A 25,759-nucleotide genomic window follows, 5' to 3' on the forward strand; every position below is an offset into this window, starting at 1 on the left:
GATTTTGAAAGCAGGACCCTTATTTGTAACAAAGTATTTTTACACTGTACTGCTGATTCTAAAACTGAAGAAAACACATCGCCTCTGGCTGAGGACATTGATGCTGACCTATTTCACCTCATGGATGCTGAATAAAACATACTTTCCTCGGGCCACTTGCAGAACAAGAAACAAAAAGATAAGCCACCTCTTTCATGCCGTCAATCATCTGTCTGACAAAGTCTTTACAGAGATCTGACAGCTGTTTGTTTAAAGAGAATAAATATTTTTCTGATGCGCTTTTCTGAACAGTCATGTCTGTACTTTGAGTTGTACGCTGATGCGCTAACTTACTGTGATATTGGTGCAAATTAACTTTGTAGGTCTTATAAGTTCAGTTTGTTCATTTCTATCTGCATTAAATCAGTATTTTTTTTTAACTAAATTGGTTAAAATGACAACTAACACCCAACTGTGGAGACAAAGTTAGAGACTAGCAGATGACTGATGAAAGGGAGTCAGCTGATAGATCACATGATTCCTTTCTATGCAACCAATTGTTGAATTTCATTCAGGGCGCCCTATTCAAACTGCTCTGGCCTGCCTACTGTTGCTGCCTCCTCTGCAAGCTGCTTTGCAACCTGCCTCCACCCCAGCTCCTCCTTTTCATGCTGTGCCTGACATATCAATGTCATTTCTGTTCTGTTCCTGGGGGTCTTTGCTGCTGCTCTCCCGGCCTTAGGCTTTCTGTGTAGGCCTAGGGAAGGCACAGAGGCCCCAGAACAGAGTCATACCACCTAATATAATTCTGCAAATGGAAATAAAGTTTTCTTTGACTAAAGTGGCCCAGACTGAAATATAAATTTGGAAATGTATTCATTGCTCAACTCAAAAGTTGTCAAAACTTTATATACCATCTATGAAAAGATGAAGAACTCAGCAGGTCGATTTACAGGCTTTACTGCATTTTTTCTTTGTTGTAGAGAGTTTTACCATTTTTTTGCAAATACAGTTGTTATTTGTGTTCTTCACTGTTTATCTTCTTTTACACTACAAGTTGACAAGCTAACAAGGCTACAGAAAAGTAACCCTTTAAGGCTTACATTTGTCTGTTGGTCACATGAATGTCACCTCGCTAGAGGACCTTGTGGTTCTATAATAACACCACACTTCTTCCACTTTTACTCCGTAAGGACAACAGTCATAACTCCTGTAGCCACTAGAGGTTTCGGTCATGTGAACATTTATACAACATATTAACATATGTCAGTGCTGGGCTGTTGTTTTTCTCTACTGTTCATACAATTCATGATTCTTTTCCTCTGACTCTGTGTTCAAAATGTTCTACACACAACCCTGCAGTAGTTACACTTATATATGATTATGAAGGTATTTCATTATCATATTTTAGTTACACTTAAATATGATTATGAAGGTATTTCATTCTGACTCATGCCGTGTTTCTATTATTGTGGTCATGAAAAATGCTGCCTCTCTCTGAATGGGCTCGAGTATGACTCTGAATTCACCTCAACGTATTCAAGAAAAATGCAGTCCTGAAAAAACTGCAGTCCCATTTTTGCAGCATAGAGAGATCCCAATAATCTAGAAATCTTTCTTAGATGGATTGATAAATAATAAATGAGCAATATGAAGGCTAATTTTCTCTGCCAAAGAGGTGACGAGGAATAAATTACGCAAAGTCTATTATTTATGGTTTGACAGCACATGTTCCAATCAGCCTTCCAGGAAAGCATGAGGAGGATTTTTCCTCAGATTTTTATACATGTGTTAAAAAGTCACACTTACCAAGAATTTGAGGGGAGGCCTCGTTTTCTTGGATGATGACATGTCTAGCTCCAGGAGGAATGAGAAACATCTTAAGGTAACCTTTGCCAAGTTTGCAGCAGCAGCAGCAGCAGAAGCAGAAGACGGAGGGTTAGGAAAGATAAAGACAGAGAGAGGTGGGTTAAACAGAGACAGAAATAATAAGTTTGTTTGCAGTGGTGGACATCACGCTTGTTTCAGAAGTTTGGTTCTCTTTGCTCTACAGAGATGTTTGAAGAGGTTAAAGAAAATATCTACATGTCAGCTCTCCTCCTCGCTGTGGAAGCCTGCAGAGAAAACTTTCATTGAAACAGCCGTACACTCACATCCGTTGTGTCAAAGGACTCTCAGAGATATCAATAATATCCTGCTATTACACATCTCTCTCAAATGAACTGCAACTTCCCCTCCTTTATTCTCACATTGATTATATGCAGACAGGATGTGAATGCCTTCAGCCATGTTTCAATGAGGCATCAGGAACAGGTTTTTCAGACTACAGAGCAGCAAAGTGACCTTCTGTCAGGGATGTCCACCACTCACAAACCTACCATGACTCACCCAGTACATTTCTAAAGTCTTCCGTTTCATTTAAAAACACATTTCGTGCTCCTTTGGGCAAAGAGAAGGCTCCTCTGGTCTTCCCTTCAAAGAGAAATGAGTCAGTTAGTTTGTCTTGCAGCTTTTCCTCTCCTCACCGTTTCTCCGTCTCATTTTTCTCTGCAACAACATCACCTACAGTGGAGGCATGTTTAATTAGCATAGCAGGGACCAGAGGAATTCACATCGGATAAAGGAGGCAAACTATTTTTGCCGGCGGGGTGGCACTTGCCAATCACTAGGACTGAGCTGCAGCGCTGTAATTACTCGCCCCTAGATTTGACAGGCAGGCCCAAATACTCGGGTGCCTCCTGAGGCAGACGCAGCGCCGTAGCTGAGGTGATTATAAATGCACTCGCACGCTGTCCCAGGGGTTCTCATGAGGTTACAACAGGTGGCTGCTCACTCTGCAGTACATTAAAGATGATAGACTGCAATCTAACTTTTGGAAAATTGCAAAAAAATGCCCCTCTCACTTCTGAGATAACATTTTGTGATGGCAGCCAATTTTGATCACAGAGTCTAAGTGCTAGACGTCTAAAAAGTCCCTTTGGGTGTGGATGCTCGGGTTAAACTGAGCATCAGTCGAGGTTCAATCAATCAGACTGGAAATAGCCAACAACATCCCAGACATTTTTGTCTGCATGAACACTTTAAAGTTAGTCTGTTAGGCTGTTAAAGCATATATTATTATTATTTATAATAAAAGACCAAAAAACTTCAAGAGAGTTTAAGAGACTTGACTGGATAGAGAGCCCGTCACAGTTACGACAGTCAAGTCAGACCTACATAGACACTGAATTAGTAACAAGGAGCAGAAGAAACAGCAGCTTACGTCACTCATGTCTCTAGGTCTCTACAGCATTAGGCATCCATCTGCACTACAAGCTGCACATACAATGCTAGGAAAGAAGTTGTGAGGGATTCAGTGACACTGGATACTTGCATATTGTGTTTTCCAACAAAGGGGTTTCTTTTTGGGCTCTCTTGCTTAACTGTTTCCCTGTTAAAAAATGTCAGTGGTTAAAAGAGAAAGAAAGAAATGATCACAGTTTCAATAATCCTGAAACGGTTTGATGAAGCTGTCACGTCCAGACTCGCAGAAAGTCAATTTTCATTTTTCTCTGAAGCTCTATATTGACTTTGTGACATCTGGTTGCTTAATAATTAAACTTAATGACAAGTTATTGGTGACAGATGAGGCTCATGAAACCATTAAAGTAAATGCATTGGTCATTTCGTTTATTCTTCATGCTGGTGGTTAAAGTGAAGACACATTTTTTAGAGAAGGAAATTAACCACTTACTCACTCATTCAGCTTAACACTGCACAGTGGGATGTGTATTGACGAGTGAAACATGTGTGTGTTAGTGTGTGTGTGTGTGTGTGGGTGGGTCGGTGGGTGGGGGGGGGGCTGTGTGGCTGCAGAGTGGAGATAACCTGCTTCACTTGAAAAGGTTCAAATGAACTGGAGACACACTTTGTTTCTGAACTTACAAATTAGATTCAAAAAAGACTAACTACATTAACAATCGATAAAAAGAGGGACTTAATTATTTCTCTTCTAATTAATAAGGGTCTCTTAATCCAAATGAACCCTGACTGTTCGGAGTGGCAGCTGTTACAGCTGTCAGATACTCAGCTCAGCTCTGTGTCACTCTCATCTCTCCCTGCAGACTCCTTTATAAGCTGTGAATGACAATTCTGAGCAAGTACAGTAGAAATGTCATGGATCTGCAGGAGATGGACAGGATTTCATTCAAGCCTCTATGATCTCAGTGGGGCTTTTCATCAATATGTCTTTTCTGGAATTATCAAAAATACTATAACATCTGTGGCCACTTAATGATTGCACCTATGTTTGTACACACTTACCGTCATCCTTTTCTTGTTTTCCATTGCAGTTTGGTTGGAAGGATTTCTGCACACTTAGATCAATGCAGTGTGTCAATGCTTAGATGCAAGTGTGCGGAAATCGTTTCAAGTGTTTGGACTCACTGATGTTTAGATTAAGATTAAGCCAGGTTGAGTGGTGGTTGACAGCTGGGTTGACAGGAATGTAATTTTAAGACCAGACTAGGTCTCAATCAGTGCAAAATCAATTTATCGTCTTATATTTTAACTTCCATCTAAACATTGCAGACTACCATGTTGTTAACTTGTGTCGTTCTGTATTTAACAACACAGCAAACATTAATAAAATAAAATACAATAAATAAAATAAAATACAATAAAAAATAAATTAATTAATTAAACTAAATTAAATTAAATAATAGTGCCAGATGTCTTGAGTCAGATCATTTTGAAATCACTAATAAACACTGCATTTGTAAATCATTTGATAGAGACCATCAACATAATTTAATAAGCTGTGTTCCAATTCCAAACTATGAATGTAGTGCAAACACATTAGTATGCATTTTACTGTAACAGTATATACTGTTTTTGCACTGTACATGTTCCAATGTTCAGAAAGAAGAGGTCAATCAAACTGTGACCTTGGAAATGTTTTTTTTTTTTTTTTTTTTAATTCAAACTGACTTTTTCAGCCAAGCTAGCAGCAGTCGATCACTGTTCCACTTTGGTCCAAGTTGAAATATCTTAACAACTATGTGTTGGATTGCCAGGGACTTTTGCACAGACATGTTTCCAGAAGGATGAATCCTCATGATGTTGGTGATCCACCTGACTTTTCCTCTAGCACCATCCTGAGGTTGACATTTGTGGTTTTGAGTGAAATGTCTTTACGAGAGTCCTGCATAAGTCTAGCTTTACAACTCCGCACCTGCAAAGCTTATTACTGGTAGACACCTGATGCAGGACTCCGGGCTCAACAACTATTGGAGGCACTGCTGGGAAATTTAGCACAATATGCATGAGCTCCTCAGGATGAATTATGATAACTCTGCTGACTCCTTCACTTTTCATCCAGCGCTATCATCACGTCAACATCTGAGTTTTTCCAATACTTTGGCTCATGACTAATCCTACAAAACTAACAACATTCTCCTCAGCTTCAGCTGTATGTTCCCAGCCAACATTTGGATGTAGGGCCCATGTGGGTAGTAAATGAGCTGAAAAATGGGCCCCCAACGGGATTGTGCACAGGTTCCATATTGACCCCATGCCATTTACCAACATAGATGGGTTTACCCAAGAAAAAATGCCCATTTTGGACCCATACTCTCTTGGTACCCAGGTAGCACTAGCATAACCCAAGTGGGGCCAACTTGGGTTAACCAACCCATGTGGGCAAGGGGCATGGGGCCAAATATGGAACCCATGGACAATCCCATTGGGGCCCATTTACTACCCACATACAAATGTTGGCTAGGTTGTGTTCATTGCTACTTAACAAACATTAGCATGCTAACTAGCAAAGCTATGATTGTGAACACAGCAAAAACTGTACCTGTTAAACATCAGCATTTTAGCATTGTCATTACAAACATGTTAGCATGCTGATGTTAGCATTCAGCTCACCTGTGCCCAAGTACAGCCTCACAGAGCTGCTGGCAAGACTGTAGACTATTAGTCCTGTTTGAATATACTCATTGTTTACCATTCGATATAATCAAAATACTCAGAGAAGACCACCTGATGTCACATGACAATACTGCGATGATAACAACTCCATCCACTAACCATAAGATATGACTGAGAGCTCAGAAAGAAATAATCAAACATTTTCTTTTTGGATGCTTTGTCAAATTATTGTTTCCAAGGTCAAGAATGAATCAAACCCCGCTGAGGTTAGAACACAGTGTGGGACTGGAACACAACTGTAGTTTAAGAGCCCCTTCAAGGAGACGACAGCACTGTGACAAGACATCAGATGCAGGCTTCCTCCTTCATTTCAAGCAGCCACTGCTCAGGCAGAAGACATCCTGAACTACCCAGTGTCTGTTAAACTGCATTTACATTCAGAGCGCACACAGTTTTCTATTTAACTAAACAGACACTGGTCTCTGTGTGGTGCATCCACCTCCTGCATCCTGCAAAGGCAGAGGAGTGACGTCAGTGCAATCATCGTCTTTTCTCCATCTCATTTTGCAGTTGTCAGGACGATCATGTTCCTGGGGTCATCATTGTATTTGTTCCCGGCTGCATGAATGCACTGCAGAGTCATTTGCCAGCTCCCTCTATTTTTTCCTCACTATTTTTTTCATTTCAGGAAAACATTGGTTGGTAAATTCCTCATTTTAGTACAGTGGCACATCCATGAGCCCTCTGCTCGGTGGTTTACCACACAAATCTCACATATGGAAACTGCGGATGTTTCCAGTTGCTGTTACAGGCCACTCGACAGTTATCCTTTTAACATTAAGTGCACTTTTTTACTGAATTAAAATTGGTACTGTGCAAGAGGAGGGATGTTTTTTGGTCTACTTCAGCCGTGATGAGCGGCAGTCACAGCTATTCTTCTTTGTTAGAAGGGACTGATTTCAGATGTTATAAGAAGTCAAACAAGAGCTGATAAAAATTAAATGAATGATTCAAAGAGCCAGTGAAAGGCTAAAATGTAATGTAGCGTGCTGATAATGGGTCGGTTGGCTAATCATGATTTGCTTTTTTAATCAACACTTAAAGAATTGCATGCTCTCATTAATGTAAGAGGGAGACAGTGAAAAACTGCACTCCACATTTAATTTCCTTCAACTAGGATGTTTGAAATCACGAGCCTATCATTTAGACAGGTATTTACTGCACTTATTGCTCAGATTTTATCTGGGCTGCCACATGTAGAGGAAAATGTCTAAGTTCCCTTGAAATGACAGGGAGAGAGATTGTTTGGCAGGTGTTCACTAAAATTGAAGGAGCACTAAATATAGATCCTGGCAACAATTTTGTGAGACTCTCAAGGAAACACTTTGACCTGCAAGGTGACTGAAGCTACAGTAGCACTACAGATAGAGTGTTACAGTATCTTACAGAGCACACTGGCTGTGGGTTCCATTATGATAAATGTCTTTGTGCAAAAAACAGAGCATTTCTAGAGGAAGTGATTATTGAAAATTGCATTTATTATCTTACACGTCTTCAGCATTGTCCTGCGCCCTCTGCATTATCTGGTATTTCTTTGATGATGAACTGATGTGGTGACATAGTAAATGTGAGATAAATGAAGCTCAGCGTGAGTTCAATCTTTCTTTGTGCTCATGCATTCACAATTCTCTCCATCCCTCTCCCACTGCTTCCTCTATAATCAGCTCACTATGGGTGTTCACTCTTCTAGTTATCCAATCAAACTTTGCTACAATTTCTCTCAGCCAATCAGGATGCCACTGCAAAATTTTAAATCTGCTCTCTCCTCTGCTGCTTTCAGACATCATTTTAGGCAGAATCTCTACGCCCTCCTCCGCCCTGTTTACCTCCAGCCATCATATCCAGAGTCCAGGATGAGCTCAACAAAGCCTCATCCTTCTACTCATCCAGATCATTGGCACTTCTCCATCTTCATCTCATCTTCACCACCTCTACCAACACCAGCGTCTAGAACCTGGGGGGTTTCCTATTCGACTACGGATTCATCACCCTCCTTAAATCAGACCATCTCTGCAGCGTCTAATCGCCAAAGACTTTCCACGATTTTCATTCCTTTGTGCACATGTTAATACATATTCTTTTTACTATCTCTCCTGATTAAACTACTGCTGTCTCTTGTTTTCGCATTTTGTGTGGTCCCCAGGAAGAACAGTCAACTAATGTGAATCCTGAATGTAGAATAAAGAATGAATGTGATATTTCTCCAGCTGGAGATTCTGAACAGAGCCAGTGGATGCTGTTTGCTTTAAGACAAACCACATTCTGCAGTAACAGAACTGTAACACCGAGACAAAAGACTAAAGGCATCCTTACTAGATATCAAAGTACAGTTGTGTTACACACTTCTTCACGGATTACCTTCTAGTAGACAAGCTACCAAGACTCCTTTGGCTGCCTCCATCTGCAGGTCACAGTGCTGTCTTGAGAGTCTCACAACAATTTAACCGTCAGTGAACAGTTTATACTGTCTCCTCAGAAAATCTTTTTTGATACAGACATGAAAACTCAGTTTATTATCCTCCTGTTTCTGGCTAGAAAGTGCTCATCTTGCTGTGGCTGTCTGCTCCACAGGTCTTCATGTTGAGTATGTGGATATCATAGATATTTGGAGAAGCTGACTTCTGATCTCAATCATATATTGGACAAATTTTGAAGACCTAGGAAACCCTTGCATTGCGTCCTACAGAGATAGAGGCCTCTAGTTTCCTGGTGCGGCGCAGGGTGGCGCAGGGTGGTGAACCCCGCGCAGAGCTAGTTTCGAGCAGTGCAACCCGAGGCGTGCTCAGTTTGGTAGTTTGGCAGACCGAGGTGCACTGAGATGGGTGTGGCGGTGCAGCAGGGGGAGGTGTCGACAGATCCAGCTTGGCGCAGTGACAGTTTCGTGCCAAAAGGCTTCGCCGAAGGTGTGCTAAAAGCTCGCCAGCTGAAACCAGGTCTACTGTCAGTGCAGGCGGAGTGCAGCCGGTGTAGCGGAAGTTTGGCTGACCGGCGGACAGTGTGCACACGTCACCAAAGCCTCACAGGCAGGTTTCCAGAATATCAGGCACATTAACGATGTAATAAATACCCAAACAACACTATTCAATGCAACTATCTGCAATCAGCACATAAATGTATCTCTGTATCGACTGTCCCGTCACATCTGATGTCAGATCAAAGGGGATTGGCACCGTTTGGCACGTTTGGCACGCGTAATGGAAACCCAACCTGATTTGATTAACACAGCTGCAAACTAATGAGTTCACATCCTTCTCAGCCAACCACAAACAGCCACAGCATCAGATAGGGAGTATATATTCAGCATCTGTCATCTTAGAAAAGTCAAAAGAAAAGAAACAGAGTGAGACTGCGAGAGAGAAAGAGAGAGAGCGCGCGCACAAGAGAAACGCAACACTGATTTACAATTGTGGTGACCTCCTCCCAGGCTACCTTTGCATCATCAGCCCGTGGAGGTCTGCTCGCAGTTCCGTATATTCGGACACTGTGAGCTTGGACCTCCCGGACCAAAACATAAGTTTCCTCCTGGGAGAAGTTTGGCCGTCTGACGCTGCTGCTCTCTTCTGCCACGGCCAATTGAGTAAACTCTCATTACGCCTTCACGCGGTGCATTTAAGGGCGAGGAGAGGAGCTCATTTGATTGGTGTGATGTGAATCAGCTGTGTAAAACCCACTCCACGCCTTCTCTCCTCCCTCTTTCCAACTTGTGCAGGTAGGAGGGACAGAGGTGGGAAAGAGGAGTAGCTGCGCCAGCGCGCACAGTGTACCAAACTTGCAAAATCCGCCTGGCCACACCCAGCTGGCGAAGCGCAGGTGTGCTGCCCCTCTGCCTCGCCCAGTCTGCGAAACTAGAGGCCACAGACTCACTTGTCTTGTTTTTTTAATTTAATTCTTTGTATATTACAGTGTCTGTTATTGATTTGGGGTGGGATCTTTCAGTATTTTCTTTTAATTTTTCTTTCTGTTGTTGATGTTAAATAATTCATATGTGTTTGTAAGATTAAAAAAATCAATTAAAACCACCGTCCAAAAATCAGTTTGCAAGGTGTACCATAGGAACAACCCTGATGCCTTATATCCTGCAATACCAGAGAGCTCACACCAGTGAAACTAACTTAACCACAAGTTAAACTGACTAAAAAGTATCAGTGAGAATCAGTGTTTAAAGATAAGGCTGGAGTGATTTCTCTTACTGTCAACAGATCCCATCTATTAGCACGAACACTGTAGTTTATTTTGACTCAGTCCCAAATACATCCTTCCTGCTGCTGTGAATATGGTTGCTGTTTAAAAATGTACATGAGAGCTATTTCTTAAGATTCATGTTTGAGGTTAGCGGCCTTACACAGACTCAGGAAGTCACAAAGAACTGACACTTTATGTTTCGGTCTTGGCAATGAAAGAATTAGAGAATAACATCAGCCTCATCTCTTAAATGTAAATCAACACATGATGGTGTGTGTTCTGAGGTGATACTGATACTTAAATTTGTTCACGTGCACGTCTCTTTGCATCTGCCAAATTAATTAATATAAATGTAAAATAATGGGCTGAAAATGCCACGCTGCTTTGCGCTAAAGCTTGGCCTCCATCTTGTCTATTATCTTCTCATATTAGCCTTAATAAGTGATTAAAGTGATAACATAATTATGACAGCAAGACAACTGTGCAGTGTGTACAAGTCTAATCAAGGTTAATCATTCATTCAAAATGTTTTGTAGATGAGAAACATTCGTTACCTGGAGTTGAGAAAACATGCAGGGAAAAAACGGTTAAATCGTTCATGTAAAGACATAAAATCCTTTGTGTTTTAAAAGTTTCTGTCCGCAGACATTGTTCACGCTGGCTCCGTGCATTCTTACCTGGTTTCTTTGGTGTGCGGGTGAAAGTTCCTTTAACGGTGCGGCAGTGGGAGTTGTCCCCACCGCAAACGCCACATTTGTCCTCAACTTTGTTGGAGCCAATCTCTCTGTCGCAGCCGACTTTCTGCAGACCAAGACAACAATTAGATGAGCTGAGATTCTTTTTTGGTACTGGAAGTGTTAGATTGCCAACGTGGTTTTAACGACAAACTGATGTGTCAGATGTTTTCACTAAGGTTTCGTTAGCTAGACAAAGACTTAGTTATGCTGTGTTGTATCATTGTATTGAATTACTCCATGCTCAGTAATCTTACACTTACTGTGTTTTAATTCTAAAAGCCTAACCAGGGACAGGGGTTGCAGGTAGCAATGACTAAAACCTGTATGCACTGCATCTACTTTGTATTTTAAATATGAAACGTCTTATGCATTTGTTCTTGTCAAATAAACAAGTAAATAAATTGGATTATCAGTGCTTACTGATCACAGAGTTGTGTTTGCAAGCTGCAGCCTGACACTATTAATATAATTAATACAATTTGCAAAGAAGTTTGACAATGGACCAATAAACACGTTACATAGATCCAGTTATAATAGCCCCACCGTGTAGACATTCATTAAGTACTTTCAGTGGTGGGAAGTAACATTTACTTTAGTACTGTACTTAAGTATAATTTTAAGACACTTGTACTTAAGTATTTCTATGTTATGCTAAAGGTATAATTTTATTTTGCTACATTTTGGGGGCAAATATTGTACTTTTTACAGTTGTAGATACTTTGCAGAATAGCTTTAGAAATCCAAAATATGATTATGATATATTATTTTATAGATTAAGTTACACAGCAGTAGAAAAGTTTGTTGAAATCAGCACCACCCTCACCAGCTGCCACATTTAAGTGATATACACATAAATGCCTCAATAATTACAATACTATTATAGTACATATATATTACTCCGAAATGAGCCTGTATAATGAGTACTTTTACTTTTTGTGCTTTGAGTATATTTTGAGTCTAATGCGTTTGTACTTTTACACAAAGTCGTGACTTGTACTTACAGTTTTTACACTGTTGAACTGCTACTTTTAGTAAGAAAAAAGATCTAAGTATTTCCTCCACCTCTGGGTACTTAATATGTTGACTCGTTACTCTTGTACTGTGAAGTATAGAACACCTATTTTAAATACTTTCTTACCCTCCTTCTCCTTGGAAATGCATCTGCTCTTCTCCAAATTTGGCATTTGACATAGTTGCACATGTCATGCCATAATAATTTGCTTTTAACTTTTGCTTTTAATTAGCCTAACTGTTCTACGGCTGTTAGTTGCCAAATTATTGCAGCTGTGATGTATTTTCCCTAAACTGCCATAACCTGTGAATACACTGTGGAACAGAAACGGCATGTACCTAGTTATGTACTTAGTGTACATTGACAGTCTGCGTAAATTAATTCCTGTTGTCGGGGGGGTCTCAGGACACTTTGGGAGTAAACAAAACATCATTATAAAGCTTCTGCTGTATAATAATGCTGCTTTGAAAACAGCACTCTGGATCTAATTACAGCACGTTACAAGCTGGACCTGTTACTGATTGTGCAGTTTGTAATTCAATAACATCCTTTAAAGCTCACAGAACTCAAACAGGCTGCAACTGCTAATGAGTCCCGTTTACTAATGCAGCTTTTATGTGTCAACATTATGGAGTTTAAGCACGTCCTTACCACACACTCTCCACGCACGCAGATACTGTATGCATCTCTGTAGGAGCATCGTGTCCCATCATGCACCAGTTGCTTCATGTACGCCACGTCTCCCGTCTCTCTTGACTGGCAGTACAAGTGGCATCTCTTGTTGGCTATAGTGGATTAGATTGTTGAGAGTTATTAGGTGGAACATTTAATTTGGAAAAACAAGAATATAATAAGTTTTTTTCATATATGATTGTGTTGTGTTTAATATACTGTAACATTAAAAGATCCGGACCCACATACTAAAGAAAGAACAATGAAAAGCAGTAAGCCTACATTAATTTGTGTCAGGCTGTACCAGTTTATAGCTCTGCATCCATGTACTATTTTCTTTTTAATTGCCAACTGCTAGAATGACCTAAATTATTGGTCTTTTTGCACAAAAAACTGACACACTTTTCCATTTCTGTTGCTGCAGGGAATACGATAGAGACTAACTAACACCAAACCAACACACCAAATGCCTGCAAAAAAAAAATTGCAGGCTTTAACTTACTTGGCCTTACTAAGCTCTCAATAAAACTGAATTAAGTCCCAGTTAAACAATAAAGACCCCATTTAAATTGGTACATTATATTGTGTCAATTACACTGTTAACAGTAAACATTTTGGGATCCGCATCCGTAAAAGCCTTGAGAGAGTTGTTAAACCAAGAAGCAGTGACAAAAACATGGCATAAACATCCGCAACAACCAAGAGGAACGGGACTCATAGTATCCTCTCATAACTCAGGAAGCCTACTTTCAATGCTCAGATAGTAACATTCAGGAGGATGATGCTGACGAAGAGGAGGATGTAATAGAGGATGAAGACCGTACACAGACAGAGTGACAGTGTGCAGATAGAGAGGGAGGACAGCTGGCAGAGAGGAGGGAGGACAGTGACGACAGCCGGGGAGATAAAACGTCCTTCCATTTTGTCTCATACTGAGAATTTTTGCAATGAATAGAACAATAAAATTAATCGGACTCCGTGTGCAACTTTTTTTCCAGATGACGGGTTAAAAAAAAAGGCATCTGGAAAAAGACAGCCTCAGTTTGTAAAAGCCTTAAGAGTTAAATACTGTAGAAATCAAAGGTTGCTGTGATTAATTACAGGTATAGCTCCTACACTGCCTTCCTCATATCATACCTTTAAAACAGCCAAACACAATGTTGCATGGTGAGGACAGGAGGGCAAATAAAATAAATATACATATATATTGTGGTCCTGGTGTTTCACAGTGACAAAGCAAGAAATGTACAGACCTTTTTTGTTAAACAGTAAGATCCTTTTGTTAAACGAGAAGCAGATGTTAAATCGCTATTGCCAAAGCCTCTAGGCTACATTTAAAATAAACACACATCATTTAAGTCAACAGAAACAAAATAAAACTCACAAAAGCCATCTTGTTTCATTGTTTAACTGGTCCAACAATCACCAACTCTTGTTTGGTTGAAATAAACCCTTAGTTCACCCAGTTAGATGTGACAGTATGCTGGCTCACCTGAATTACTGTTTATTTAAATGGAGTGTGACGGCTTTTCCAGTCGTGATACTGGGGCTGTTTCTGGTTAAACAATAAGCATTTTACTTTTTAACAAAAAGGTCTGTCTCTGTATGATCTTTTCCATAATATTGTCAGATACTTAAATTAATAATTTCTTCACCTAAGTGCCATAAAAAGCTCTTTTAGTAGACTTAAACTGACCGTGCACAAATGCCCCGAGTGGTTTCACTGCAACCTGTTTAGCAGCTGCAGGCTCCAGCGCTCTCGCTCAACACTGGACCTACTGTATTTCAAAAATTGTTGTCTTATAGACACAAAAATGTGAAAATAGGGTCCAGGTTGAGTTATTCTTAAAGTTTGCAGATATTTTGAAAACCCAATCTGTATTTGTGTGCATGTTTTAAGCCTTCGGTACATTCAAACTGGTAGACTATTTTTTTCATTCGACTAAAATGAATTGTTTGTATTTGTCTATCTAAAAAGGCAAATTGTACATTTGTGAAACAAGAAAATATTGGTGCATCCCACTAAAGTAAGTCATTTGTGCACACACACACACACACACACACACACACACACACACCCACACACAAATACTAAGCTTTGACAACAGAAAAATCTGAACTCATACACTCAAACACTGACTCATATATATATATATATATATATATATATATATGACCTTGTATAACCACATGTACTTTCCATTGTACCTCACACCTCATTTTCAAAATGCACTACACTCGATAGAAAGCGCTTTAGCTTCAACAGAACAATGAGTTCCCACTTTACCATCTCGCCTCCCTGCAGTTTTCCTGCTTCTCTTCTACATGGCTGACTCTGAAAACCTCGACCAATTTAGGTGCAATAAGCGGCACACAGCTCCATGGAGCAAAGTCAGATAAAAGCAATGTCTAAGCGAGTGGAGACTGAAATAGGATATAACTTTTGTATCTGCACTGTGGGGATCCATCACCTCAGTAGAAAGGGCACATTTTGAGCTTGGATGGTTTTAAACTCTGCATGCTGGCACTTTGATGAGGAGACCAAAAAAGGCAGAGAGAAAGCTAAAGTAATAGAGTAAAAAAGTAAAGAGAGAAGCAGACACAAAACAACTGAAAACGTTCTCTTTGCACAAAAGAGTCTGGACTGTCTGCTGAAACTGTCTAAAAGTGCTGGGAACGTCCCTGGTATTGAATATACAATACCTTTCTTCAGTCCTGGCTGTGAGAATCTAAATCTCCTGCTCTCGTTGACTCTCATTGTCCTTTTCTGGCATAAAGAAACACTTCAGTCTCTCACTGTGACAAAATAAATTTGTTGGTGTTTGTCTGGCTTACCGTCAGGATGCTCGTATGGCAGCCAGTGGTGTTTGGTGTTTTGGAACTCAAAGTGGGGGTTGCGGAGCTGGCACTGCTGGGCTCGGAAGTCTTCAAAGTGCTTGGGGCAGTCGTCAGTGTTGCACAGCTGATACTCATAGTTCACTCCTGGGCAGTCCTGGCCGCCGTTGGAGGGCCTGGAGGCCGGAAACAGATGAACATGAGAGCTGATCAGACTGTGAGTATTTATTTGATACACAGTATATGAAAACAATCCAGCTAAAATTGGTATAAATGTCCTCTTGGACTCAATGATGAACTGAGTCTACTTTGGTGGTCAAAGGTCAAAGGTCAAGGCCACTGTGACCTCACACAATGTTCATGTTTTTAGCCAAAAACTAAAGAATTCACACCTGGTGACACTAATTTTAAGTGTACATCTTGAAACTGTGAAACTGATAGTATAGATCTTCTGTGATGCCGGGGGGGGAGACACGTGTGAAACATCCGTGTTTTCACACACATCGATATAAACTGGAAGTGCTCAGGAGGTAGAGGGGGTCGTACACTAATCGGAAGATCAGCAGTTTGATCCCTGGCTCCTCCAGTCTGCATGTCGAAGTATCCTTGAGCGGGATACTGAACCGCAAATTGCTCCTGATGGCTGTTCCATCGGTGTGTGAGTGTGTTAAAATTGAGTAGCAGGTGGCACCTTGAGTGTTAGCCTCGGCCACCAGTGTGTGAATGGGTGAATGTGACTCGTGGTGTAAAAAACACTTTGAGTGGTAGGATGACTAGAAATGGGCTATACAAGTGCAGGTCCATTTACCATTCAACTGTGAGGTGGTAATTCTAGTTTCTGGATAAATCAGTATTTCCCGTTATGATTCCTGATCATTTGTGTCCAAAAAACATACTGTGTGCTCCTGCTGTGGCACAAACTCCCTCAAAATAGGGCTCCCCTCAAAGCTGTGGTGTTATTTGAACCCTGATTTTATGTGTTTATGTTAAAAAAACAATGCTTTCCTTTTCCTGGCAGAGAGCACCTCATCAAAACCAATACTACAGTATGAATCCTTAACTCAGTATTAGGCAGGACACGGACATGTACAACAACAAACATCCTCACAGAATCAAATCATGTTGCTGTTGTTGCCACTCACGCTGGGTTGTTGCACTGGCGTGTCCGGAAGCGAACTCCAGTTCCACAGGAGCGCGAGCACGAGCCATATTTGCTCCAGGAGCCCCAGACGCCATCTTGTTTGACCTGATTAGGGTTTTTCCACATGCAGTGACCTTTGTAGCACCACTGCAGAGGATGATGGGAGAGAGGAAAAAGTCAGCCAAAAAAAACCTCCTCTCTGGACTCAGTTGATGACAATGGAGGGAAAAAATGAGAATACACTACACGGCCAAATGTATGTGGTCAGGAGTACTTTTGGTCTGAGGCTGTTTCTAAAGGTTGGGGTTATGCTCCTCAGTTCCAGTTAAGGGGAATTTTTATCTTACATAATGCAATGATATTTAGGACAACGGTGTGCTTCCAACTGTGTCAGCAGTTTGAGGAGGGTTCTTTCCACGTCCATAAAACATTGTTTTCCCAGTGTGGTGTGGAAGAACTTGACTTGCCTGCACAGAGCTCTGACCATTAACTGTGAGCCAGACCTTATCACTCAACATCAGTGTAGGACCTCAGTAATTGTGGCTGAATGGGAGCAAATCCCTGCAGCCAGGTGTCAACATCTGGTGGGACACCTTACCAGAAGGGGGATGGCTGTGTACACTATTGTGTTATTATCTAAACTCTGTGTCCAGGCACTTTTCCTGAGGCGTCCACATACCATTGGCCATGTAGTACCACATGTAAAAGACAAACTCACTTTTCCAGGAGCACACTCGGTCCCATCGAGGGGTGGCCCCTTCTTGGTTTTGCAGAAGTACGGGTTGTCTGGGTGACTGCACCACAGCTGTTTACACGGGTCAAATGTTCGAAACTGAAACACAGAAAAGAGGAAAACTCCTTTGTGAAGGCAAATCTGAACTGGTACTGTAAATTAAAATTAAATTAAAGCATGTGACACATAGTAATGCATTACCGAACGACTGAGAGGCAGCAGTGGAAAATATTCTCTTAAAACACCAACGTAATGTCATCCATCAAATTTACTTTCAACATATTCTCAGTCATTGTGTTACATAACTTTTATACTGTTATCAAAAAGAAATTCCAGCTGTGACATTCAAAAATGCCTCCATTAAGGGTTACATAAAAACCGAACATTATTACCCACTCTGCAAAGATGCAAATAAGGCTCGGTATGTGATACTCAAAAGAAAGGAAGACAAAGAAAATATTGAAATATCTAGGAAGAAGCAGATTCACTAAGAAACAGATTGTTAAGTATTCCACAGTCGCAGTCGTCTATATCTAACAGACAGCTGACACTGCAGACCTAAACGTTGTTTACAGGCGTTATTGGCTGCACCATCAGGCGCCAAAGCCGAATGGATTAAGATTTTCTATGGGAACGGCTTATTGTTAACCTCCTCTCCAGGAAAAGTGGTGTGACGTTTTATTTTTTTTGTAAGGATTAGAACAGATCAGACTGATTTGAGAGAACTCAACAATGGGTTTTTCAGCTGCCTCGAGCCTCCCGATATATATATATATATATATATATATATATATATATATATATATATATATATACCGGGAGGCTTTAAATTACGGCCTTTAAATTACCTCTAAGGCCTGTTCCTTTCAACAGGTCGGGAAGAATCTCTCAAACTGGTCAATCTCTCTCCTTTTCTGGCTGACATTGTTCTCTCAGTCGTGAATCTCTTTCTCATCTGCAGCTTTTTCAGACTGCAGTTGGCACTCTTCTACACCGGACCAAGAGGGGAGATGAAATAACTCAAGCGTTGTTATGTAATTATTTTACTGGTTCTATACGTTTTACATATTCATGTTGTTCCATAGTTTTCAATCTTAAAAAGTGTGCCAGGCGCTGAAATTGCTGAACAACATTTTCATTCAATAATCACCCTCCTTGTTTGATTGCTGAGCTCATTTTCCACTCTATGTGCATAATTAGATTCTCTCCCTTCTTGTTTTCCTGCTGAAGCTGCGACTGCTGCAGCAAAGCCTGAATATCCTGAACTGATTTTATTACTGTAGCTGATCTTTCTTCCACAACCCAGCACTAATACTGCAAAACAATTCATTCTGAAGGGTGCCTAACGATTATGCAACTATCTCTGCCACATAGTTTTTTATGAGTTTCTTTTCATTGGAGTTTAGTAAGTGAATCTGACTCCTCTTTTATGGCGACACGCACCAGGGGTGTATGACATGCACCACAACACTTGCACTCATTTTGTTGTAAGCCTGTACACCAGCAGTGGCTTGATGACCTTGTCGAGATTGCACCACTGTCCGCAGCACATCCCATCTGCTGTACCTCGACCACTTCCTCTGTCTGTATGACACACCTGTTACAGGCATCAATTTATTGCGAATCAAATGACCAAAAGCTGCACAACTCAGCTGATGCTTCACAGGGCCTCCATCAAGCTGCAGAAGGGTATCTCAAAAACAAATCAACAAATTTTATTGAACTTTGGGGGGAAGTTTGGTTAGTTACTGCTTCAAGTGAGGGAACTCAAGTATCTTAGGGGTTTGTTCATGACTGAGGGTAGAATGGAGCGTGACATGGATCGGCAGTTTGGTTCAGCATCTGCAGTGACGCGGGCGCTGCACCGGAAGAGGGAGCTGAGCCAGAGGGCAAAGCTTTCGATTTGCTGGTCCATCTACGTCCCAACCCTCACCTATGGTCATAAGCTCTGGGTAGTGATCAAAAGAATGAGATTGTGGATATAAGCAGCTGAATGAGTATCTTCCGTGGGGTGGCTGGGCTCAGCTTAGAGAGAGCTGTAGAGAAAGGGTGAGGAGCTCGGACATCCAGAGGGAGCTCGGAGTAGAGCTGCTGCATCTTTGCATCAAAAGGGGTCAGTTGAGGTGGTTCAGGCATCTGATCAGGATCCTCCTGGGCGCTTCCTGTTAGAGGTGTTCCGGGCACGTTCCACTGGTAGGAGGTCCTGGGGCAGACCCAGAACACACTGGAGGGATTACATATCTCATCTGGTCTGGGTACGCCTTGGGGTCCCCCAGGAGGAGCTGGAAAGTGTTGCTGATGGGAGGGACATCTGGGGTGCTTTGCTCCGCCTGCTGCCCCCCGCGACCCGGTTCCGGATAAAGCAGATGAAAATGGATGGATGGATGGATGGAGTTAGGCTATGCTTAAAGGAACCAGTAATCAGTTTTTAGTGTAGACTGGCATCCAGCTTTGCCACCTTGTGGACATTTACAGGTTCTTTACAATCAGGCTAGAGAGGACTCCTTGACTTGTGAGGCTAAGAAACAAAATGTCTGGGAAAACTGAGGCTTTCATGGTGCAAGACAAATTGTATGCTCTACTATTTTTACTTTTGCAAAAAATATGATTTTTTTTGACATTTTTGGATGAGGTACTGCAAAAATGAACTGTTTACATACATATGTGTGTATACTTTTAATAATCAAAATGTTTTTCTTTCTATCATATCTGTGCACTATAGTGCAGTTATCATTAGAGAAGGATTATGTTTTTGGTGAATATGTTATGGTGACATAACAGGGAAATTCTGTATTAGATGGAGACAGAACGTTTATCATCAAATAAAGGGCCAATTAGTGTCCAGTTCACCAATCTCACTTATTAGGATTTGACAGTAAGAACTAAAACACTTGAACATTTGAATCCTGCAGGGATTAATATGACTCCGAACATGTCTGTCTGCAGCAGCCACGTCTCCAATCTTGTTCAGTGGCTCAGGCTGGCGGCTCTTTGTTTGCAGAGCAACACACGACAATTAGATGGACTGAATGCTTTTTTTCTACATACAAAACTGGGAAACTGCCTGCTCAAACAGCTTGTGCATATTGGCCACACTTCTGACTAAGAAGGAAGGCTGAGCTTGTTAGTCCAAACATTGCAGATGCTACAAGACTTCTATTACTCTATGGTAATAAGAAAAGACTGTGGTATATTTTGGTTATAGCAGTGAAAAAATAAATAAATAAAACATTTGATAACTGCTTATTCTGGACCCAATTTGGTGTGTGTTTATGTGTGTGAGGGCGGTGATTGGAGCAAACAGCTGAAGGACTGTGTGGTTGTAATTCTTCACTTGGCTGCAGCAGGCCAGTGATCAGTGGTTGCCGGTTGGTCGTCTCAGCTTGTTTGAAAGGGAACAGTCAGCTGCTTATCGAATGTGAAATCAAAGACACTAAATGTAATTTTCAAATATAAAATCAATGCATAGTTTTAGTTATTGCCTCTACACTGCAAAATCCCTGGCTTCACAATCTATTTAGTCTTGCCGTTGATTTAAATATTTTAAACATGTTAGAAATCTGCTGCCATTATTTTGCTCGTTTCCAGCATAGTTTTAACTCATTTGAGTTTTTCAGTGACAATTTATTCCAGAGGTGAACAGAAACAAGGTTATTACACTACTTTGGCAAATCCTTCACATAGTAAGTGGAGACTCAAAATGCCTTGTTGGGTTGAATTTCTGAGAAAAGACCCCACTTTAGTTCTGTGGCATAAATGTCAATGCATGATGATTCATCCCCTTCAAGTTTTGAGTTTTTCTGAACTTGATAAATGACAGACACAGGTCTTGTTGAAAGGGCATGATGTTTTCTGCATGACCTGATATCATCAACTTTCCCATCAAATCAGTAACACATCAGGTGCTGCCATTTTCTATTCTTTTAAAATGCACTTTTGAAGCCTGCACTCTTGTTTGGAGCATAATTCCTGTTCAGGGAAAGAAAGGCTTGAAAGTCCAGCGTGTAAGATGTAGATGATTTTAATGGCATCTGTCCAAACAGTGTGTAGGATCCATATTAAAAATGTATGTACGGACAAAAGTCAAAAATGGTGTGCAGCACAAATGACTCAACGCTTTCTACAATCAGGTTTCCACCTCACCATCTGCGTCGCAAATTTTCTGTCTCCAAAATGTAAGCCTGGGTCAAAGATTCTCTCGTCAAGTCTACCTTTATAGATCACAACTTTTGCGTGGGAAGGCCTCATTGTGTCCATACGCAATCCTTATAAATGCGAACCCTGGTGATTAAAACCAATAAAAACACTGAATAAAGCAGCTTCCTGTAACAAAACAGTGTTTCACGGACGCTGTTTGGCATGTTGCAGACAGCCAGCTGGCCCAGGACCTGCTAACATGTGCTCACCTATTTTCATCGATAACTTCGTAAGTGCCCTTATTTCTGATCCAGATGTTCAAGAGGTTTTTACCACCAGACAATTATCCCCAGAGGCCTCTTCCTCTCCAAAACAAATGGACCCGGTGATTTAAATTGGTAAAACACTGAATACAGCAATTCCATGTTGCATGTCAGAAAAGGTCCGGTAGCCTAGCACCTCCTAATGTTCCCCTTTTCTTTGGTAACATAAGATCCAGAGGTTCAGGAGGTGTAAACTGGGAGCTGAATTATCCGCAGAGGTCCAACAGGTCCAAACAGACCAACAATTTAAGCCCGTAAAAACGTTGAATAAAGCACTTTCACATAAAAAAAATCAGTGTTTATCTTTTGCTCTCAATGCAAAGGGGGCTTCTAACCATGGTGGCTAGTGCAAAAACATGAATGGCCCTATCTAGAGTCAGAGTTTGGTTTGTCCATTCTGTGCTGCTGTAGAAACACAGCGATAGACGAGGACCCGCTCCCTGTGTAGGTATTAAAGGCTCATTCTGAAGTAATGAAAACACAATGATTCTTATTCTCAGGTGATAATACATTAAAGAAAACATAGTTATTGTATCAAACTCCATCTCTGTGAATATGTCCCCCCTAAATCCCACACACACTGACCCTTTAAAGACGTACCATCAAAGCAAATAAGCAAATGATAGAACTTTTTATTTCTGTAAGATCCAGGATCTAATTAGCTTTTTTTTCACGCCTTCTGTCAGTTATAAGCCAGAGTAGCTCATAGTGATGTGAACAGTAAGAGATGAAGAAAAGTTTTGCAGATGATAGAAAAATAGTGACAGGATTTTCAAACATCTGCAGAAAGCTAGCAGGACGGCAGGTGTGACTGCAGTAAAGAAAGCAGATGTCTGTTTGAAGTACTCACTAATCTGGCACCTGGCTCTGCTCGTATGAGTCTGCTGATGTTTCAATGTCATTTTCTCTTCAATCCTCATCTCCTGCACATCTTTGTTTAAAAAGCTCACCACATCTTCTCTGCTCATCTTAAGTACCATTTCTCTCCGAGCTCATCGAGAGTAAATTGACTTTTGCTCTGTTTCTCTGCTGAATATCACTTACAGACATGTGAATGGTGACAGTGATCAAACTGTGCAAGTGTTGGACCTATCCACTGAATGGAGGCCTGAGGGGCTGTACTCACTGAGGTGCAGATCTTATAGCCCACTCCAAAGTCAAATCGACACTGCTCATCCATCGAGTAGTTGATGCCGGGGAGTTCAGGAAGCTGCGGCCAGTCATGTTTGAAGGGGTCATCCAAGAGACAGTCGTATGTGCTGTTGGGGAATGGAACAAGAGATCACACAAGGACTCAAAGATGACACCCAATTTTTCTGGATGGATTTGTGGCCCGGGGTCTTTACTTCCCTCAACTGCAGAGGAGAGCAGACTGTGACTGAATATTAGAGACAAACTTTTATCAATAATTCCTCTGCTTTATACGTGTATTTGATCAAATTTCAATGAAAAGCCTCCCTGTTTTCTCTGTGTTTACCTGTTGCCTTGAAAAATCCAGCATGTGGTACATTCCACAGCATTAAATCTGCTTTCATTCCTTTCATTCTTTTGACACTTAAGCAGCTGCTTGCATAACTGAATGCTGACTTTTAGTTTCACACAGAACATGAACACTGATCTTGTGGGTCAATGTCCTGTGCTCGTTGGACCCATCCACCTCCCCTCTCACCTGCCCCAAGCAGACTCTTGAGCTCCTCAAACTACGTCTGTTGTTGCGAGCATCTAATAATGACGCAGATGGGTTTACAATGGAGTTGGATGACAGCCAGCTTGTGAAAGCTTGTGACCTGACAGCCAAGTTGGATATAGTCAACCTAAGTATCAAGAACCACCTACGAGACAAACTTAAAATTTTACAGCTAAACAGTATACCATAATATGCTTCCGAAAACATCTATGGTTAGGAAAAGACAATGCAGTCTAACCCGCAATTTCCTCATATTCCGTGTGCGCCAAGCTGCGCAGCGCCACGGATCTGGAGTGATCAATTGCGTGTAACCTCGCCCACTGGATGCGTTTCTGGAGCACCGTGCCGCATAGTGAAACCGCAAGCTCATGTGGGAATTGCGAAATCACAAGATAAAAAGCACCATTCACTCCCAAAACTCCTGCAATTTCACACCACGTCTTCTCCTTTTGGTTTGTATCCTTGTAGAAAGGATGCATAATGTCATACAAAATGATTGACAACTTGTGCGACAGGATGTGACGTAATTTTTAAAAAACTGAGAGTTTACAATCCATAGTCCCTGCATTGTGTTGTATTTTGAAATTTACCAGATGCTGTGTGCTTTCCATTTCCAGTTTGGTGCGATCTGAGCTACGTGGCTACGTGCTATGGATGCGCAGTTGCTGAAAAATAGACCTGGCGGGCATCTCCGACAAAGCGGAGCGTCGTGGCGCTTCTGGAAGAAATGAATCTATTCACTAGAATGGGAGCATATCTGCTACGCAGCTGTGCTGGACGGTGCAAACGGAGTATGTGGAAATTGCGGGTCAGGATCTTGATTCATATCTGATCAGAGCTGCCTAGTCTGACCGCAGTTTACAAAAAGTGATTGACATGACTGACAGCTGCGTTAAAGACTTTTCAGCTCTGACTGGTTATTTTTGTTTACATGTAGTAATGCCACTGGAAGTGCTACAAGGCAACAGAGTGGGCGGAGGAATATGATTATTTTCACAGATTATCTGTCTCTTAATACTGTGTAAATAAAGCAGTTATGCAGATATGTATGCTATCGTACAGGTGAAGTTAGTGATGCAGAAGTCAATATTTGCTGGAATTAACAATGAGCGCCATTGTTGTAAAGGCAATTTCAACCCCTTCAGGTTTCTTACTGTAACATTACTTGAGACCTGACCATCACTGAAAACTTACTTCTACTTGAGTATTTACTGTATGTTCTAACTTCAGTCGGCTTGAGCTTTGCATTATACATTTTAATTTACCACTTAATTAATGAGCCATAAAACCAAACCACCACTTTGATACCTTTAAATATTCATAATGAATACTGCTCAAGTTTTTAGAGACAATCTGTGACTACTTTTGTTATTATTTTTTAAATAAATTTTTCATATTTGGACAGATTTTGGATGCAAGTTGCCAGGTGCTGAAAAGTGGCTCAGCTGTACTCAGTCCAAGATTTGAAGTTTGTTTTTTCCAAGGTGAGGGTGCACAGCTAAACCCTGCTCAGAGACAGACAAGCCAACTGTGGCTTTGTGTAAAATGATTTTAAACATCTCATATATCATCACAGCAGCCTCGCCAAGTTTTCCCTTTTCCTCTCAGAACCAAAGTTTTCATGTTCATGATCCTACTTCCTCAAACTGCAGTAACACTTTTCATGTTGTGTATTGATTTTTATCTGCAGTGGATCTACTTTTAACAGCCTGGACCTAGTCTTTGCGTGCTGTATGGTGACTGACTGCACATTGCTATCGTTATATGTCACAGCGGTTTGTTGTCCACACTCTACTGAACTTCTTCTTCAGTTAGAATTTGATTCTTATGCAGTCAAGCGAAAAACTCGATGTTCTGTTTAGAGATGGCCTGATGCAGTTTTAGTTCAAGGAATATATTTCAAATGCTGAAGTGTAACCAACAGTATCAGTGCTTTGAGAAGCATCATGAGCTCCAGCAGGATGCAATTCTTCTCACCTAACTTAAAGGACAGGTCCATTATTATTAGTTGGTTTTTTTTAAAATAAAGATCTGCAGCTTCCAAGTTGTGTTACTAATGTACTGAAATTCAAAACTTTAAATTTTGATCGAAGCATGTATGTTATAGCATCAATATGCTATTTTTCTAAGCCCCTCTTAACAAAGTTTTTCCACATGACCTGACGTAGGTTTCCCTAACCCACTAACCGCCATGGGAGTTGATTAAACTCAACTGGGGATGCCACGTTAATTTGAATCTGAAAGTCACACAGTAATAATACATAACTAGTCAATTGAGGCAGCAGCAGACCAGCAACTCATGCTTTCTGCAAAGTAAAAATCTTCTTTGGTGGCTTTGAAGAGAGCAG

General features: G+C 41.0%; 1 protein-coding gene across 1 annotated transcript in view; it reads right to left on the reverse strand.

The window, feature by feature from the left end:
* Window positions 1-25,759, reverse strand: part of adamts3 (ADAM metallopeptidase with thrombospondin type 1 motif, 3) — a 227,024-nt gene that overhangs the window by 48,452 nt on the left and 152,813 nt on the right. Inside the window, exons 10-16 of the mRNA XM_033620106.2 lie at window positions 22,851-22,983; window positions 17,250-17,363; window positions 16,533-16,678; window positions 15,391-15,566; window positions 12,535-12,668; window positions 10,812-10,935; window positions 1,789-1,869 (exon numbers count right to left, since the gene is read on the reverse strand). Of these exons, the coding sequence (XP_033475997.2) occupies window positions 1,789-1,869; window positions 10,812-10,935; window positions 12,535-12,668; window positions 15,391-15,566; window positions 16,533-16,678; window positions 17,250-17,363; window positions 22,851-22,983 (908 nt within the window). The remainder of the gene's footprint in view (window positions 1-1,788; window positions 1,870-10,811; window positions 10,936-12,534; window positions 12,669-15,390; window positions 15,567-16,532; window positions 16,679-17,249; window positions 17,364-22,850; window positions 22,984-25,759) is intronic.

Source organism: Epinephelus lanceolatus, chromosome 9, assembly GCF_041903045.1.
Source record: "Epinephelus lanceolatus isolate andai-2023 chromosome 9, ASM4190304v1, whole genome shotgun sequence".
In the NCBI taxonomy this organism is placed as follows: domain Eukaryota; kingdom Metazoa; phylum Chordata; class Actinopteri; order Perciformes; family Serranidae; genus Epinephelus; species Epinephelus lanceolatus.